The sequence below is a fragment of the Schistocerca americana genome, chromosome 6, assembly GCF_021461395.2.
Source record: "Schistocerca americana isolate TAMUIC-IGC-003095 chromosome 6, iqSchAmer2.1, whole genome shotgun sequence".
Lineage (NCBI taxonomy): Eukaryota > Metazoa > Arthropoda > Insecta > Orthoptera > Acrididae > Schistocerca > Schistocerca americana.
The window spans coordinates 158,321,266-158,337,765 of NC_060124.1; the positions used below are offsets into that span (position 1 = coordinate 158,321,266).

Genomic DNA, 16,500 nt, shown 5'->3' on the forward strand with positions numbered 1-16,500 from the left:
ATCATTTCACAATGATACAGATTTTATAATCGTAACACAATGAAAATGAAAAGCTCCAACAATCAACCACACACTATACGCAAATATGTTTCATGAGAATGCTGAATGCCATTGCATGTCTCATTTTTAGCGATGACCCTACCTTCTGCAAAAGTAGTAGTATTAAGCGGCGATACATTCGACTAAGGGTTGTAGAAAAGCCTTCGTGTGCAACTGAACATCAGAGTGAGTAGTGTGGTATCAACACAAAAATTGTACTATCCATTTTTCTTCATTGAGCTAAATGTTTCAACATACATTTACCTGAACATGCTTGAGCAATAGCCGATGCCACAGCTTAACATGGATCCCGTGGATTACATCTTTCAACAGGATGGACCACCTCCAAATTGCGGTATGGAGATTCGCACATTTTTAAATCAACATCTTGCAAACCGTTTCATCGGTCATAATGGACATGAAAGCCCTGCGTTCTGCACTATGTCGGCCAGATGTCCGGAGTGAACACTCACGGATTTATTTTTATAGGGTTATCTGAAAGTCCTTTGGTTGCACTTCCTTTGTTAAAAACAATTCCAGAACTCAAAATGCGTCTTTCTAATTTTGGAATTTATTTTAGAGTCTTTGTAATGACTATATTATCGATGTGTCACTATCAACTAAATAGTAATAGCTTAAATTTATCCATTTTACTGGTCTTTTAGGTCTATAGTTGTGGATTCTGTCACTTTTCTGAAACAAAGCAACCAGTCACTTCTTACTATATGTAGTTATTATTATTAGATGCGATTGGACCCCATCGGATCACCCAAAGCTATTGCGTTTCAATCTTGGAGTTTCCAAACAGATCTCACTTTTTCTCCGTTGAATCTCCTTTCTTCTTCAGTCCGCTTTGACACTGGTCTTGTAGTAACTTCATTCTCTGCCATTACTTCCCATTTGCTATTTTTTTCTATTTGTTTCTGTTGAAAATGTTTTTCTCCAATTTTCTAAATCCTTTTTGATCCGCTGGAGCGTGGTATGGTTCTCTATCGTTCCATATACGTCGCCATTTTGTGAGTGAATCTTGATGGTGTCTTTTTGTAGTGGATGTTGTAGGTTTTACCTTAAGCTCAGCTAAGTTTTTGCGTGCATATTTTCTCTCCTGCTGTAGGTTCAAGGACTTCGTCTAAATACTGTAAGTATGGAATGTTCTAGATTTATCCCTACTTCGTGATCAGTTTCTGAATAGGATATTTTGAGCATGTAATATCTCAAGTGCTAACGTATAACTGAAGGGAGAGATTCCAGCACATCCCCTCCATCTGTGATAACGTAACTGTGTTAATGTTTGTAATTTGCGTTGGACGTCCAAATGATTGCCTCAGTGCCATCTAGACCGTGGGTAGTCAATATTTTTAGTTTACCGCCCACTTTTGTGTCTCTGTTAGTAGTAACAGTTTGTAATTGGCCACCGTTTCCATACTACTGGTGATGTACTAAGTGGGGAAGTAACTTTGCGTTATAAAATCTGTAAAGCAGAGTTGCCGCAAGTTAAAACATGTAATACTTACTTACCAAATACTTTACGTAGAAATTTTATGAAAACCTAATAAAAATACTTTTAAAACCACTAACGTTTACGGCCCAACATGAAAGCTGGAGCTAGTTGACTGCCACTGATCCAGGTCAACTATGTAAGTAAGCAACGATGATCTCTGTTACGTGGAAGCACCGATATTTGTCGCCACGAGATTAACTTAAACGATTAGAAAACTTTCTGCAAAAGCAGTTGTTTTATATTTTACGAAAACAGATCATAAACATTGTTGTACAAATACTAGCCTTGTAACAATATTTTGTAAACATTTTTCTTATTGGGAGAGAGAAGATAAGAGCATTTTCGGATTTACATAAATTGTCAAGGAAAGGAGTGTGATGCACGAAATGATTTGTCGGCATCACCAACGATATAATATGATCTTTGGTTTATCGGGCAAAAGAACAATCTAAAAGAAAGTTCCAGAAAAAATACTGCGTCGAAGTAACAAGTATTAATAATGCTGTGGTATTTTTGGCGAAGAGAGAAGTTAGCCGAAACCAGTTATTGTGGTCATAAATTTAATAATTTTGATTGGAAAAGAAGAATGCCCACGTAATGTAGCAAAAACGAGTGGCTTTATATAACACTGCTGTAAAGACGCTTGCAGATAATTACAACGTGGGCAGTATGTGTAGTGCCAATTTTTCGTATTTGAAGCAGTCACCGGCTAAACATCACGACCTAAACTGACCGACACCTAAGGTCGTATCAACAGTATAAAAAGCGTTGTGATCTCTCCTTCGTTTATAACAAAGTAAGAATAACATTTTACGGTGGTGCACAAGTTCGTAGCGTTTTTGTTTTGTATGTCGGTATTCCGGTTGCTACAGGGTTATTTATCGATTTTCATTTTTTTATTTGTACTTCACTGTTGGTATTTGAGTTTACACACTGTCATTTTGAGATAGTGAGTGGAGCTGTAGACGCTAGAAAACGGAATGTCAAGTGGAGAAATCGGAACATTTCCGACATGTTCTTCTGTTTGAGTTCAATAGAGGGGTGACGGCAGCGCAGGCAGCCAGAAACATTTGCGCCGTGTATGTGAACAATGCCATTGGACAGAGCACGCCAAGAAAACATTTTACTCTAGGAATTGTGCCTCTCCAAGTTCAGCGTTTGGCCAAAGAATCTCCGAGTGTAGTGGAATTGCACCCTCTTTCTCCCTTTGCACAGGAAAGGCGACAAAACAAATTTAAATAATTATCGAGACTCCTCCTCCTGCGAGTTACATACAAAATTCTGTCAACATGTGCCGTCCAAAAAGTTCAGAAGAAACTGGATCACAAAATTTACGAATACCGCCGCCCGGAGTGGCCGAGCGGTTCTAGGAGCTACAGTCTGGAACCGCGCGACCGCTACGGTCGCAGGTTCGAATCCTGCCTCGGGCATGGATGTGTGTGATGTCCTTAGTTTAGTTAGGTATAAGTAGTTCTAAGTCTAGAGGACTGATGACCTCAAATGTTAAGTCCCATAGTGCTTAGAGCCATTAGAACCGTTTTTTACTTGGTGTTTTGGAAGGATATTTGGAAGCCGAATATTTTAGCCCATTCGTAGAGAATTTCTATCTGTTTGGTTGCTGCCTTCTCGTCGTCTGCTAGGATTGCCAGACCGTCTGCGAGAGCTAGACAAGAAATTTGGATGTTATTTTTAGGTCTTCCAAATTGCATGGCTCCCAATTGTTTTTATTTTTAAGTTCTGTTTCCCAAATCTCGGATGACTTTATCCAAAACGAGATTAAAGTTGATATGGTTCAGTCGTCTACCTGCTGAACACCGGTTTTTATTAGAAATGATTCCGACACCTCATCTTTGAATTTTTACTCTAGGAATTGTGTTGAGAATTTGTTTGATAAGATTTTAAGTTTTTAAATAAAGTTATTGTTTTTCGCGAATGATAAAGAGGGCCTGGCGATAGATTGAATAGTATGCCTTCTTGAAGTCCACCAAGTAGGATATGACTGAGCTGTTCCTGGGCCGCTACGGTCGCACGTTCGAATCCTGCACCGGGCATGGATGTGTGTGACCTCCTTAGGTTAGTTGGGTTTAAGTAGTTCTAAGTTCTAGGGGACTGATGGAAATGGAAATGTCGTGTGGCTAGGGCCTCCCGTCGGGTAGACCTTTCGCCTGGTGCAGGTCTTTCGATTTGACGCCACTTCGGCGACCTGCGCGTCGATGGGGATGAAATGATGATGATTAGAACAACACAACACCCAGTCCCTGAGCGGAGAAATTCTCCGACCCAGCCGGGAATCGAACCCGGCCCCTTTGGATTGACAGTCTGTCACGCTGACCACTCAGCTACCGGGGCGGACAGGGGACTGATGACCACAGCAGTTAAGTCCCATAGTGCTCAGAGCCATTTTTTTTTGTTCATGGGCGCTTTGTATTTTCGCATTGTTTTCAAAATGAATATTTCTTCTAAACAATTTCGACTAGTGTGAAAGACCGCCTGGTATTCGTAAAAATGGTTCAAATGTCTCTGAGCACTATGGGACTTAACTTCTGAGGTCATCAGTCCCCTAGAACTTAGAACTACTTAAACCTAACTAACCTAAGGACATCGCACACATCTATGCCCGAGGCACGATTCGAACCTGCGACCGTAGCGATCCCGCGGTTTCAGACTGTAGCGCTTAGAACCGCTCGGCCACTCCGGGCGGCGGTATTCGTAAATTTTGTGATCCAGTTTCTTCTGAACTTTTTGGACGGCACATGTTGACAGAATTTTGTATGTAACTCGCAGGAGGAGGAGTCTCGATAATTTTTTAAATTTGTTTTGTCGCCTTTCCTGTGCAAAGGGAAAAAGAGGGACAATTCCACTACACTCAGAGATTCTTTGGCTTTCAAATCTCTTTAATGATTTGCTTGAATCTTTGAGGGAATTTGGTTCGATGATGCCATTTTCTCCTGAAGTTCTGTTACTGTTGAGTTTGAGGCAGTGCCTACGAATCAGTTCTCGTGAAGGTGGTGGGGATTTCGTGTGGGTGTGTATGGAGCTTTCCTTAGGGAGTCCTGAAGTGGGTTCATGGCAGCTGAGTAGATCAGAAAAATATCGTCTCAGTCCCCGACAGGTTTCCTGTAACTATCGCTGCAAGAAATATAGCAGCCGGCCTGTTGTTAAACATTTTTATTTATCCCAATACGTGTTTCGGGCACTCAACTATCTCCAGTTGGCGTAATACTTATATTTAGCACATCATTATCACGTCGACTGCATTATGGATAATGCAACGGCCAGGTGATAATATGGCGACTCTGCGCTGGTTTTGTTCTTCCGACATACAAGGTTTGTAAGAAAAGTGATGATACCGATAACAATGTGAGTTATCTGGAAACACTGTGTTGTTCTACTCAGTCAGAACTTCAGCTCCTTACTGCCTTCATGTAATTCTTGACGTCGCCATCAGTGAAGTTGTGTGTTACGAAAATGTCACAGCGGAATTTAAAGCAAGGTTATGCCATCAAGTTTTGGGTTAAACATGGGGAGTCCGCGTGTCTGACCTTTGAAAAGTTGAAATAGGTCTATAGGGAACATTCCTTATCAAGAGTACAAGTTTTTCGCTGCACAAATTATTTTTGGAAGGCCGAGAAAGTGTTGAAGATGAACCTAGCTCAGGGAGACCTTTAAGAACTGACGAAAACATGCTCCTGTGAGATTGTTTCTCCAGGACAAACTGTCAACCAAGCGTTTTACAAAGATGTCTTGAAGGCTCAGGAGAAGGGCGAATCGAGTGACACCAGTCATCGCAGACAAGTGACTGCTGCATCGTGACATTGCTCCATGTCACACAGCCACGGAATTTCTCACCTTAAAATGCATTCATGTTGTTCCATAGGCCCCCTATCCATCTGATCTGAATCCCTGTGACTTTTTTCTCCCGAAATTGAAAAAGTCTTAGAAGGACGTCATTTTGGTGCTGGAGAACACTCAGAACAATATGACTGATGTGCTAGAAACTCTACCCGTTGAAACCTTTCAACGCTGCTACCAAGAATGGGAACAACGACTCCATCGGTGTATATCTGCTGGAGGGAATTGATGTGAAGGGGAGAATACTGTTGTTTGAAAAAAATAAAAACTTTGATGGATAAAAAAGTCAGTTCCATTACTTTTCTCATACACCTCGTAGAAAAAAGTTTATGTGCCAAGTGCACAAAATAGGTGCAAAACGAGCATAACAGAAATAATAATAAAAGTATATAAAAAGTGGTTGGAGCTTTTTGAAGCTATAACTGATTGTAATCAAATGGTTCAAATGGCTCTGAGCACTACGGGACTTAACATCTGAGGTCATCAGTTCCCTAGACTTAGAACTACCTAACTAACCTAAGGACACCACACACATCCATGCCTGAGGCAAGATTCAAACCTGCGACCATAGCAGCAGCGCGGTTCCGGACTGAAGCGCCAAGAACCGCTCGGCCACAGCGGCCGGCTGATCGTAATCGCCACACGCTATGGGTTGGGCAACCAGAAAACTCCGGGCCGCTTCTGGCCAGCGATTGGTTTCAATCTGGCCCACTGAAGAAATTGCAGGTGAATCTAAAATGAACTTTTCCCAAAAACACGAGTGTTGAGGCATAATTTGTTGGAATGGCGTATCAATACAGTTCAAGGCTGCCGTTCATATCAGTGCGTTGCCGTAAAATCATTAAAGTCACAGATGCGATAGTGGAGTTGATGCGGTATGGATGTTGTTGTCACGTCGTGACGACGTGGTTCACGGTTAGTGTGTGAATCAGACCAGTATAAAAAGGAGGTGTGGGCTATTGTGTTGTTAGAAGTTACTGTATGAGAGCTCAATGACATCGAATGTGGACTAGTCATTGGACGCCGCCTGAGTAACACATCCATCAGGGGACGTTTTAACAGTCCTAAAGCTGTCCAAGTCCACTGTTGTGGATGTGACTGTGAAGTGGAAATGCGAAGGAACGACAACAGCCAAACCAAGACGAGGCATACTGCACGTGCTGACGGACAGGGGTCATCGAGCACTGTGAAGGGTGGTTGTAAGAAATCGGATGAAATTAGTGGACGGAATCATTCGTGAGTCCCAGTGTGCTACCAGGAGTCCAGGAAGCACAATGGCTCCGCAGGGAGTTAAAAAGAATGGAGTAAACGGGCGAGCAGCTCCTCATAAGCCACAAGTTGCTACGGAAAACTTGAGGTAGTGTAAAGACGAACACTGCTGGGCAGTGGATAACTGGAAGCGAATGATTTGGGGCGATGAAGCATGCTACACCCTTTGACAGTCTGATCAACGGGTGTGGGTTTGCTGAATATGTGTAGAACGTAGCCTGTCGCCATTCGTAGTGTCAACAGTGAAGTGTGGAGGAGGTGGTGTTACGGTATGGGGGTGCTTTTCGTGGTGGTTAGGTTGAGGCAGCCTTATAACCTTTAAGAAAACGCTAAGTGAGGAAGGATATGAACCTGTTTTAGAGCATTGTAGTAGAGCGCACGGTAGAGGAATAGTTAGGAGGCGATGATTGTTTGTATCAGTTTCACAAGCAGCTTGTCTGCGGCAATGGTTTGTGGACAGTAACATTTCTGAAATGGACTGGGCTACCCAGAGTCCTGACATGAACCCACTGGAATACGTTTGGGAATGAGTTAGAACCTCAGCTTCACTCGAGACTCCAGTGTCGAACATCACTATCTTCTCTGGTTTCAGCCGTTGAGGATGAATGAGCTACCATTCCTACACAGACATTCAAATGCGTCATTGAATGGGTCCCCAGCAGAGTTCAAATCGTCATAAAGGGGAAGGATTGCCCTGTATTGTCACAGTAATCACTACGCAACCTTCAGACTGACAACACCAGCAACAACAATAGTTACAGAGTGATTTACATATCGAAACAGTAAAAGTAAAAAAAAAAATCCATATTTGAGAAACAATGTAGTTTCAGTTGAGCCTAACAGGTATCGAAAGTGATGGCCTCTCTTACAAAGTGTCCTTTAACCCTTTATAGGACAAAACTTTTTTCTGAAAATTTGAAAGGTAATATTGTTATTGCATCCCATTTGACTTATATAGGCATGTAATATACTTAGAATTATTTTATGTTCATTTGCCTTGGAATTGAAAGGAAGAAATAGGTGGTTGATGTACAGACCACTATCCATTTTGGGTGGGGCTTGGACTACTGTGGATGGTGGCCATTTAAAAGACCATTTTCTTATATCTGGTATAGATAAATAAAAACATGGCATTCTGAATGCAAGTAAGATACAGTTTATTAACTAATGTACTAAAGTACAAAAACTGAACACATTTCACTATTCAAACAATAAATTTAGGTACATAAAACGTACATACAATGTAAAACACGTAACTATTAATTCAATAAATGTCATACATACCTTATATTTTAACAAATTCACACATTAATTGCGCCTTCAGTGGGACGATTTTCTCTCGTACACACAAAACGCCACCAAAGATACTCCTCACGTGGACAGTGGTCGCCTAGCCAACCACCATTTCAATAATAATGATCTACCAACCTCAGCAAACAAAAAGTGGTCGCTCGAGAGTACACCATCCGTTTAGCAACACCTGATGCATCTTTAATGGTCATTTTTCTATAGAAAACGTACACGTTTCGCCCTTATGGTAGGTGGGCAATATATCGACCACTATCCTATAAAGAGTTAAAGGCACTTGTTCGTTTGCATTTGCAGGCGCAGCCAAAGATGGAGGTAGGTTTTCAATACGTCCGGCAGACGAGGCACTGCGGTGTGGTGAACAGCGTCGCTGTTGTTTAACTCGCCTGGCTGTGGTCTTTGTTGCAGGTGACGGCGTCCCAGAGTAGCGCCTCGCCACCCCAGAGGGCGGCGCTCAACTTCCTGGCGCGGCTGAACTACCTGACGCAGCTGGCAGCCTCCACGTGCAGCCAAGCCGGGCAGACCATCTGCAATGCGGCCTGCACACAGGTAAGACGCCACTGAGCTCGACTCGTCCCGCTGCTTACAGAAGGAGTCTCATGGTCCGCCTCGGCAAAGTCCGTACAAAATACTGTGGCCGGCAGACGGGCAGCCGGCAGGTCATGCGTAGGGGGAGTGGTAGTGGTGGGGGGACACGCAGGCGCTGTAGGGGAAATGCTGAGCGCTAGAGGTGAAGTGCCCTTCGAAACGGTTACACTACTGCCCATTATAATTGCTACACCACGAAGATAACGTGCTAAAGACGCTGTGATATGCAAATGATTAGCTTTTCACAGCTTTCACGCAAGATTGGCGCCAGTGGCGACACCTACAACGAGCTGACATGAAGAAAATTTCCAACCGATTTCTCATACACAAACAGCAGTTGACCAGCATTGCCTGGTGAAACGTTGTTGTGATGCCTCGTGTAAGGAGGAGAAATGCGTACCATCGCGTTTCTGACTTTGATAAAGGTCGGATTGTAGCCTATCCCGGTTGCGGTTTATCGTATCGCGACATTGCTGCTCGCGTTGGTCCAGATCTAATGACTGTTAGAAGAATATGGAATCGGTGGGTTCAGGAAGGTAATACGGAATGCCGTGCAAGATCCCAAAGGTCTCGTATCACTAGCAGTCGAGATGACAGGCATCTTATCTGCATGGCTGAAATGGATCGTGCAGCCACGTCTCGATCCTTGAGTCAACAGATGGGGACGTTTGCGACACAACAACCATCTGCACAAAAAGTTCGACGACATTCGCAGCAGCATGGACTATTTGCTCGGAGACCATGGCTGCAGTTACCCTTGACGCTTGTAAGGGATCCGTGATCCCATGAACATAGATGCTAGTATCCGACGCCCAGGTCGATAGTAGACAGGAGTCGATTGTCAAGCGCTGCAGGACGCAGCGAGACGAGTGTCGAGTGCAGAGTTGTACTAGAGAGTGTCAAGTGAGAAGTGGTGCTGGAGAGACAGGCAAGAATAGTGGTCGAGTGAGTTGTAAACGGTAAAATTCACCGGAGTATGACGAGTGAGCACGTCCCCCTGATCGTCGTGGGGTTGACCCTCACTAATACCGATTCGCGAGTGATATGAAAGTGACAAGTGCCGAATTACGTGTTTCGCGTCAACCGCGTCGGCCAGCAACAACCGTGGATTGCAGTGAGGATTGTTGTGAATGTTAGCCACCAACATTGCGTGTGACGAAGTACTGAAAATCAGCAACCAATAAAAAGATATAACTGTAATTACACGTGTAAGGCGAAGGTAGCAACTGCCTCAGAATTTGTGTGTTAGTAGGAAATGTATATCAGTTTGTACATCGCAACCATTATGGTCCTTAATAATAGACAAACTTTCAATCATTCCACTATTCAGTTGCAAAACAGCCGCACTGGGTTGAAATACCTCCTAAACCACAGCAGAAAAACCGATAGCCTTTCATCCATTAAGCACACGGTCATGTAATCATAATAATTACCTGTTTTGGCGGCTTCGATAAATTACACAAAATCCAGTAAATGAATTAAACGGGAGTGTTTCACGCTGCATCACAGACAGGAGCGCCTGCGAAGGTGTACCCAACGACGAACCTGGGTGCACGAATGGCAAAATGTCATTTTTTCAGATGAATCCAGGTTCTGTTTACAGCATCATGATGGTCGTTTCCGTGTTTGGCGTCATCGCCGTGAACGCACATTGGGAGCGTGTATTCGTCATCGCCATACTGGAGTATCACCCGGCGTGATGGTATGGGGTGCTATAGGTTACACGTCTCGGTCACCTCTTGTTCACACTGACTGCACTTTGAACAGTGGACGTTACATTTCAGATGTGCTACGACCCGTGGCTCTACCCTTCATTCGATCCCTGCGAAACCCTACATTTCAGCAGGATAATGCACGACCGCATGTTGCAGGTCCTGTACGGACCTTTCTGGATACAGAAAATGTTCGACTGCTGCCCTGGCCAGCACATTCTTCAGATCTCTCACCAACTGAAAACGTCTGGTCAATGGTGCCCGAGCAACTGGCTCGTCACAATACGCCAATCACTACTCTTGACGAACTGTGGTGTTGTATTGAAGCTGCATGGGCAGCTGTACCTGTACACACCATCCAAGCTTTGTTTGACTCAATGCCCCGGCGTATCAAGGCCGTTATTACGGCCAGAGGTGATTGTTCTGGGTACTGATTTCTCAGGATATATGCACCCAAACTGCGTGAAAATGTAATCACATGTCAGTTCTAGTATAATATATTTGTCCAACGAATACCCGCTTATCATCTGCATTTCTTCTTTGTGTAGCAGTTTTAATGGGCAGTAGCGTAGAAGCTCAATTTTTTTTGTAAATAGTAATTGGAGCCCCTGCACACCCACAAATGCATGGTGACCATTCAGAAAGATCACTCACTTCTGCATTGGCTAGTATCTAAAAAGAATCATAGACAAAACCGTAATTTATACTCGTTCCTCTGTTCTATAATTTCTGTCACGAGTGGCAAGTCACCTATTGTGCTGTATATATATCTAAAGACAGATTTCTGCTTTGATTATTGAAAATGCAAGATTTTTCTTCCATTCAGTTGATGACTGATGATAATTAACGAATACTTTGTACATTTGGAAGAGAGACGCTTATGTCACTGTTGGATTCGGCCAACTCATACAAATACCTGGTTGTAACACATTATAGGAATATGAAATGGAATAATCACAGAGGTTCAGTCGTGGGTAAGACAAGTGGTAGACTTCGGACTATTGGTAGAATACTGGGAAAGTGCAATCAGTCTACAAAACAGCCTCTTAAAAATCTCTCGTGTGACCGGTTCTAGAATACTATTCAAGTGTGCGGGACCCACACCAGACAGGACTAACAAGAGATATTGAACATATAGAGAGAGAAGGGCAGTACGAATGGTCACAGATTTGTTTATTAAATGAGAGTGATTTTTCATTTTAACATTTTTTAACTGGATCAAATTTATGTTACTGTAATGAAATGCTTGTAATCAAAGTTTTCAGTTTGTCAGTATCGGAATGTAATTTTCGTTAATTACACATTCTTAAACATAGCTCTCAAGTCACCAAAATTACTTTCAACATATTTATATTAGGATAGTAGGAGAAAGTTCCTTTCACGTATGGACTAAAAGGATAATAAGAGAAGACGAGTGTACCAAGAAACTGAAAAATAGTTAACACGCATCTCGGGGAGGCATCGTTCGCCAATCGACGTATCCAGAAAAGTGTAATAGATCCCCTACCTACATTTGAACGTAATAAAATGCTTTGTTACTTCTTTCCGTAATTATTTTGCTCCAATGTTCTGTAAAATTGCGTGCAGACTGTTCACTGTCTTGTGTGTAAGTGCATTTTTGTGTACGAAAATAATTGCCTAAGTTGTCTGTGTGAAAATGTTTGTAAACGTAACTGTAAGCTTTCTGTATCCATAGAACTTCGTTGGTTCGCCGCCCCGGCTGTTCACCGTTCCGGCTGCGAGAGAAACTGTGTTCTCCAGAAAAGTCACCTCAATACCATGAATACATACAGATAACGAAAACGCGAAAATGTGATTAAGAATGACCAAGATCATCACACTTGCATTTTCTTTCACAATGTGTAAGCTGTTGGTCCCTAAGTCTTACATGACCGTCTGTATGCTATTTCAAAGCTTCACTTTGCTTTACACGTGAAGAACAAACTAGGAAAATGTTATCTGAGTTTCGGCATATGTTATTCGAAATGATAATAGCTGTTTGTTCGTGTTCTTCACACGTTGGTGTAGCCAGGTGTTCGATTTCTTGTTCTCCATGAATTGCGATGATACAGGGTATTATATTGCTTTCTTTGACTAGTTTTTCTACTTTGTCATTGCGCAGGTTGGTTTTACTGTTTAACCTTAGTGTTGGCTAATGTGTTGTTTGTTAACGTACAAAGTTGTTCTTTTTGTTCTTCAGAATTTAGTGTCAACGTTTCCACTTGTCCGCTAATTTCTTTTACCGTTGTGTTAAGACGTTCATCCTGTTCTTTTATCTGTGTAACTATCGCACACAGAACTACAGTGTTGATTTTAGCTAACAATTCGTCCGTGTCATGACGCTGATTTGTTTTCAAGTTTTTATGTTCTGTTTCAAGGTCACGTAACCTCTTGCAAAAGTGCTGATTATTGATTGAAGGTCATTTTTAGTTTCTTCCCTACATGATTTTCTACCCCCTCCCCCCCCCCCCCCCCCCCCACACACACACACACCATGAACCACGGACCTTGCCGTTGGTGGGGAGGATTGCGTGCCTCAGACCGATACAGATAGCCGTACCGTAGGTGCAACCACAACGGAGGGGAATCCGTTGAGAGGCCAGACAAACGTGTGGTTCCTGAAGAGGGGCAGAACCCTTTTCACTAGTTGCAGGGGCAACAGTCTGGATAATTGACTGATGTGGCCTTGTAACACTAACCAAAACGGCCTTGCTGTGCTGGTACTGCGAACGGCTGAAAGCAAGGGGAAACTACAGCCGTAATTTTTCTCGAGGGCATGCAGCTTTGTTGTTGTTGTTGTTGTGGTCTTCAGTCCTGAGACTGGTTTGATGCAGCTCTCCATGCTACTCTATCATGTGCAAGCTTCTTCATCTCCCAGTACCTACTGCAACCTACATCTTTCTGAATCTGCTTAGTGTATTCATCTCTTGGTCTCCCTCTACGATTTTTACCCTCCACGCTGCCCTCCAACGCTAAATTTGTGATCCCTTGATGCCTCAAAACATGTCCTACCAACCGATCCCTTCTTCTAGTCAAGTTGTGCCACGAACTTCTCTTCTCCCCAATCCTATTCAGTACCTCCTCATTAGTTACGTGATCTACCCACATTATCTTTAGCATTCTTCTGTAGCACCACATTTCGAAAGCTTCTATTCTCTTCTTGTCTAAACTAGTTATCGTCCATGTTTCACTTCCATACATGGGTACACTCCATACAAATACTTTCAGAAACGACTTCCTGACACTTAAATCTATACTCGATGTTAACAAATTTCACTTCTTCAGAAACGATTTCCTTGCCATTGCCAGTCTACATTTTATATCCTCTCTACTTCGACCATCAACAGTTATTTTACTCCCTAAATAGCAAAACTCCTTTACTACTTTAAGTGTCTCATTTCCTAATCTAATTCCCTCAGTATCACCAGATTTAATTTGACTACATTCCATTATCCTCGTTTTGCTTTTGTTGATGTTCATCTTATATCCTCCTTTCAAGGCACTGTCCATTCCGTTCAACTGCTCTTCCAAGTCCTTTGCTGTCTCTGATACAATTACAATGTCATCGGCAAACCTCAAAGTTTTTACTTCTTCTCCATGAATTTTAATACCTACTCCGAATTTTTCTTTTGTTTCCTTTACTGCTTGCTCAATATACAGATTGAATAACATCGGGGAGAGGTTACAACCCTGTCTCACTCCTTTCCCAACCACTGCTTCCCTTTCATGCCCCTCGACTCTTATAACTGCCATCTGGTTTCTGTACAAATTGTAAATAGCCTTCCGCTCCCTGTATTTTACCCCTGCCACCTTCAGAATTTGAAAGAGAGTATTCCAGTTAACATTGTCAAAAGCTTTCTCTAAGTCTACAAATGCTAGAAACGTAAGTTTGCCTTTTCTTAATCTTTCGTCTAAGATAAGTCGTAAGGTTAGTATTGCCTCACGTGTTCCAACATTTCTACGGAATCCAAACTGATCTTCCCCGAGATCCGCTTCTACCAGTTTTTCCATTCGTCTGTAAAAAATTCGCGTTAGTATTTTGCAACTGTGACTATTTAAACTGATAGTTCGGTAATTTTCGCATCTGTCAACACCTGCTTTCTTTGGGATTGGAATTATTATATTCTTCTTGAAGTCTGAGGGTGTTTCGCCTGTCTCATACATCTTGCTCACCAGATGGTAGAGTTTTGTCATGCCTGGCTCTCCAAGGCCATCAGTAGTTCTAATGGAATGTTGTCTACTCCCGGGGCCTTGTTTCGACTCAGGTCTTTCTGTGCTCTGTCAAACTCTTCACGCAGGGTCTTATCTCCCATTTTGTCTTCATTTACATCCTCTTCCATTTCCATAATATTGTCCTCAAGTACATCGCCCTTGTATAAACCCTCTATATACTCCTTCCACCTTTCTGCCTCCCTTCTTCGCGTAGAACTGGGTTTCCATCTGAGCTCTTGATATTCATACAATTGGTTCCCTTCTCTCCAAAGGTCTCTTTAATTATCCCGTAGGCAGTATCTATCTTACCCCTAGTGAGACAGGCCTCTACATCCTTACATTTGTCCTCTAGCCATCCCTGCTTAGCCATTTTGCACTTCCTGTCGATCTCATTTTTGAGACGTTTGTATTCCTTTTTGCCTGCTTCATTTACTGCAGTTTTATATTTTCTCCTTTCATCAATTAAATTCAATATTTCTTCTGTTACCCAAGGATTTCTATTAGCCCTCGTCTTTTTACCTACTTGATCGCCTGCTGCCTTCACTACTTCATCCCTCAGAGCTACCCATTCTTCTTCTACTGTATTTCTTTCCCCCATTCCTGTCAATTGTTCCCTTATGCTCTCCCTGAAACTCTCTACAACTTCTGGTTCTTTCAGTTTATCCAGGTCCCAACTCCCTAAATTCTCACCTTTTTGCAGTTTCTTCAGTTTCAATCTGCACTTCATAACCAATAGATTGTGGTCAGAATCCACATCTGCCCCTGGAAATGTCTTACAATTTAAAACCTGGTTCCTAGATCTCTGTCTTACCATTATATAATCTATCTGATACCTTTTAGTATCTCCAGGATTCTTCCAGATATACAACCTTCTTTTATGATTCTTGAACCAAGTGCTAGCTATGATTAAGTTATGCTCTGTGCGAAATTCTACAAGGCGGCTTCCTCTTTCATTTCTTCCCCCCAATCCATATTCACCTACTATGTTTCCTTCTCTCCCTTTTCCTACTGACGAATTCCAGTCACCCATGACTATTAAATTTTCGTCTCCCTTCACTACCTGAATAATTTCTTTTACCTCGTCATACATTTCATCAAGTTCTTCATCATCTGCAGAGCTAGTTGGCATATAAACTTGTACTACTGTAGTAGGCATGGGCTTTGTGTCTATCTTGGCCACAATAATGCGTTCACTATGCTGTTTGTAGTAGCTAACCCCGCACTCCTATTTTTTTATTCATTATTAAACCTACTCCTGCATTACCCCTATTTGATTTTGTATTTATAACCCTGTAATCACCTGACCAAAAGTCTTGTTCCTCCTGCCACCGAACTTCACTAATTCCCACTATATCTAACTTTAACCTATCCATTTCCCTTTTTAGATTTTCTAATCTACCTGCCCGATTAAGGGATCTGACATTCCACGCTCCGATCCGTAGAACGCCAGTTTTATTTCTCCTGATAACGACGCCCTCTGGAGCAGTCCCTGCGCAGAGATCCGAATGGGGGACTACTTTACTGTATGGTTAAATGATGATGGCGTCCACTTGGGTAAAATATTCCGGAGGTAAAATAGTCCCCCATTCGGATCTCCGGGCGGGGACTACTCAGGAGGACGTCGTTATCAGGAGAAAGAAAACTGGCGTTCTACGGATCGGAGCGTGGAATGTCAGATCCCTTAGGTAGGTTAGAAAATTTAAAAAGGGAAATGGATAGGTTCAAGTTAGATATAGTGGGAATTAGTGAAGTTCGGTGGCAGGAGGAACAAGACTTTTGGTCAGGCGAATACAGGGTTATAAATACAAAATCAAATAGGTGTAATGCAGGAGTAGGTTTAATAATGAATAAAAAAATAGGAGTATGGGTAAGCTACCACAAACAGCATAGTGAACGCATTATTGTGGCCAAGATAGACACGAAGCCCACGCCTACTACAGTAGTACAAATTTATATGCCAACTAGCTCTGCAGATGACGAAGAAATTGAAGAAATGTGTGATGAAATAAAATAAATTAT

General features: G+C 42.4%; 1 protein-coding gene across 1 annotated transcript in view; it reads left to right on the forward strand.

Annotated features, from left to right (window-relative positions):
• LOC124619855 overlaps positions 1–16,500 on the forward strand; it is a 136,113-nt gene that overhangs the window by 39,454 nt on the left and 80,159 nt on the right. The window contains exon 2 of the mRNA XM_047146467.1: positions 8,378–8,518. Within this exon, the coding sequence (XP_047002423.1) occupies positions 8,378–8,518 (141 nt within the window). The remainder of the gene's footprint in view (positions 1–8,377; positions 8,519–16,500) is intronic.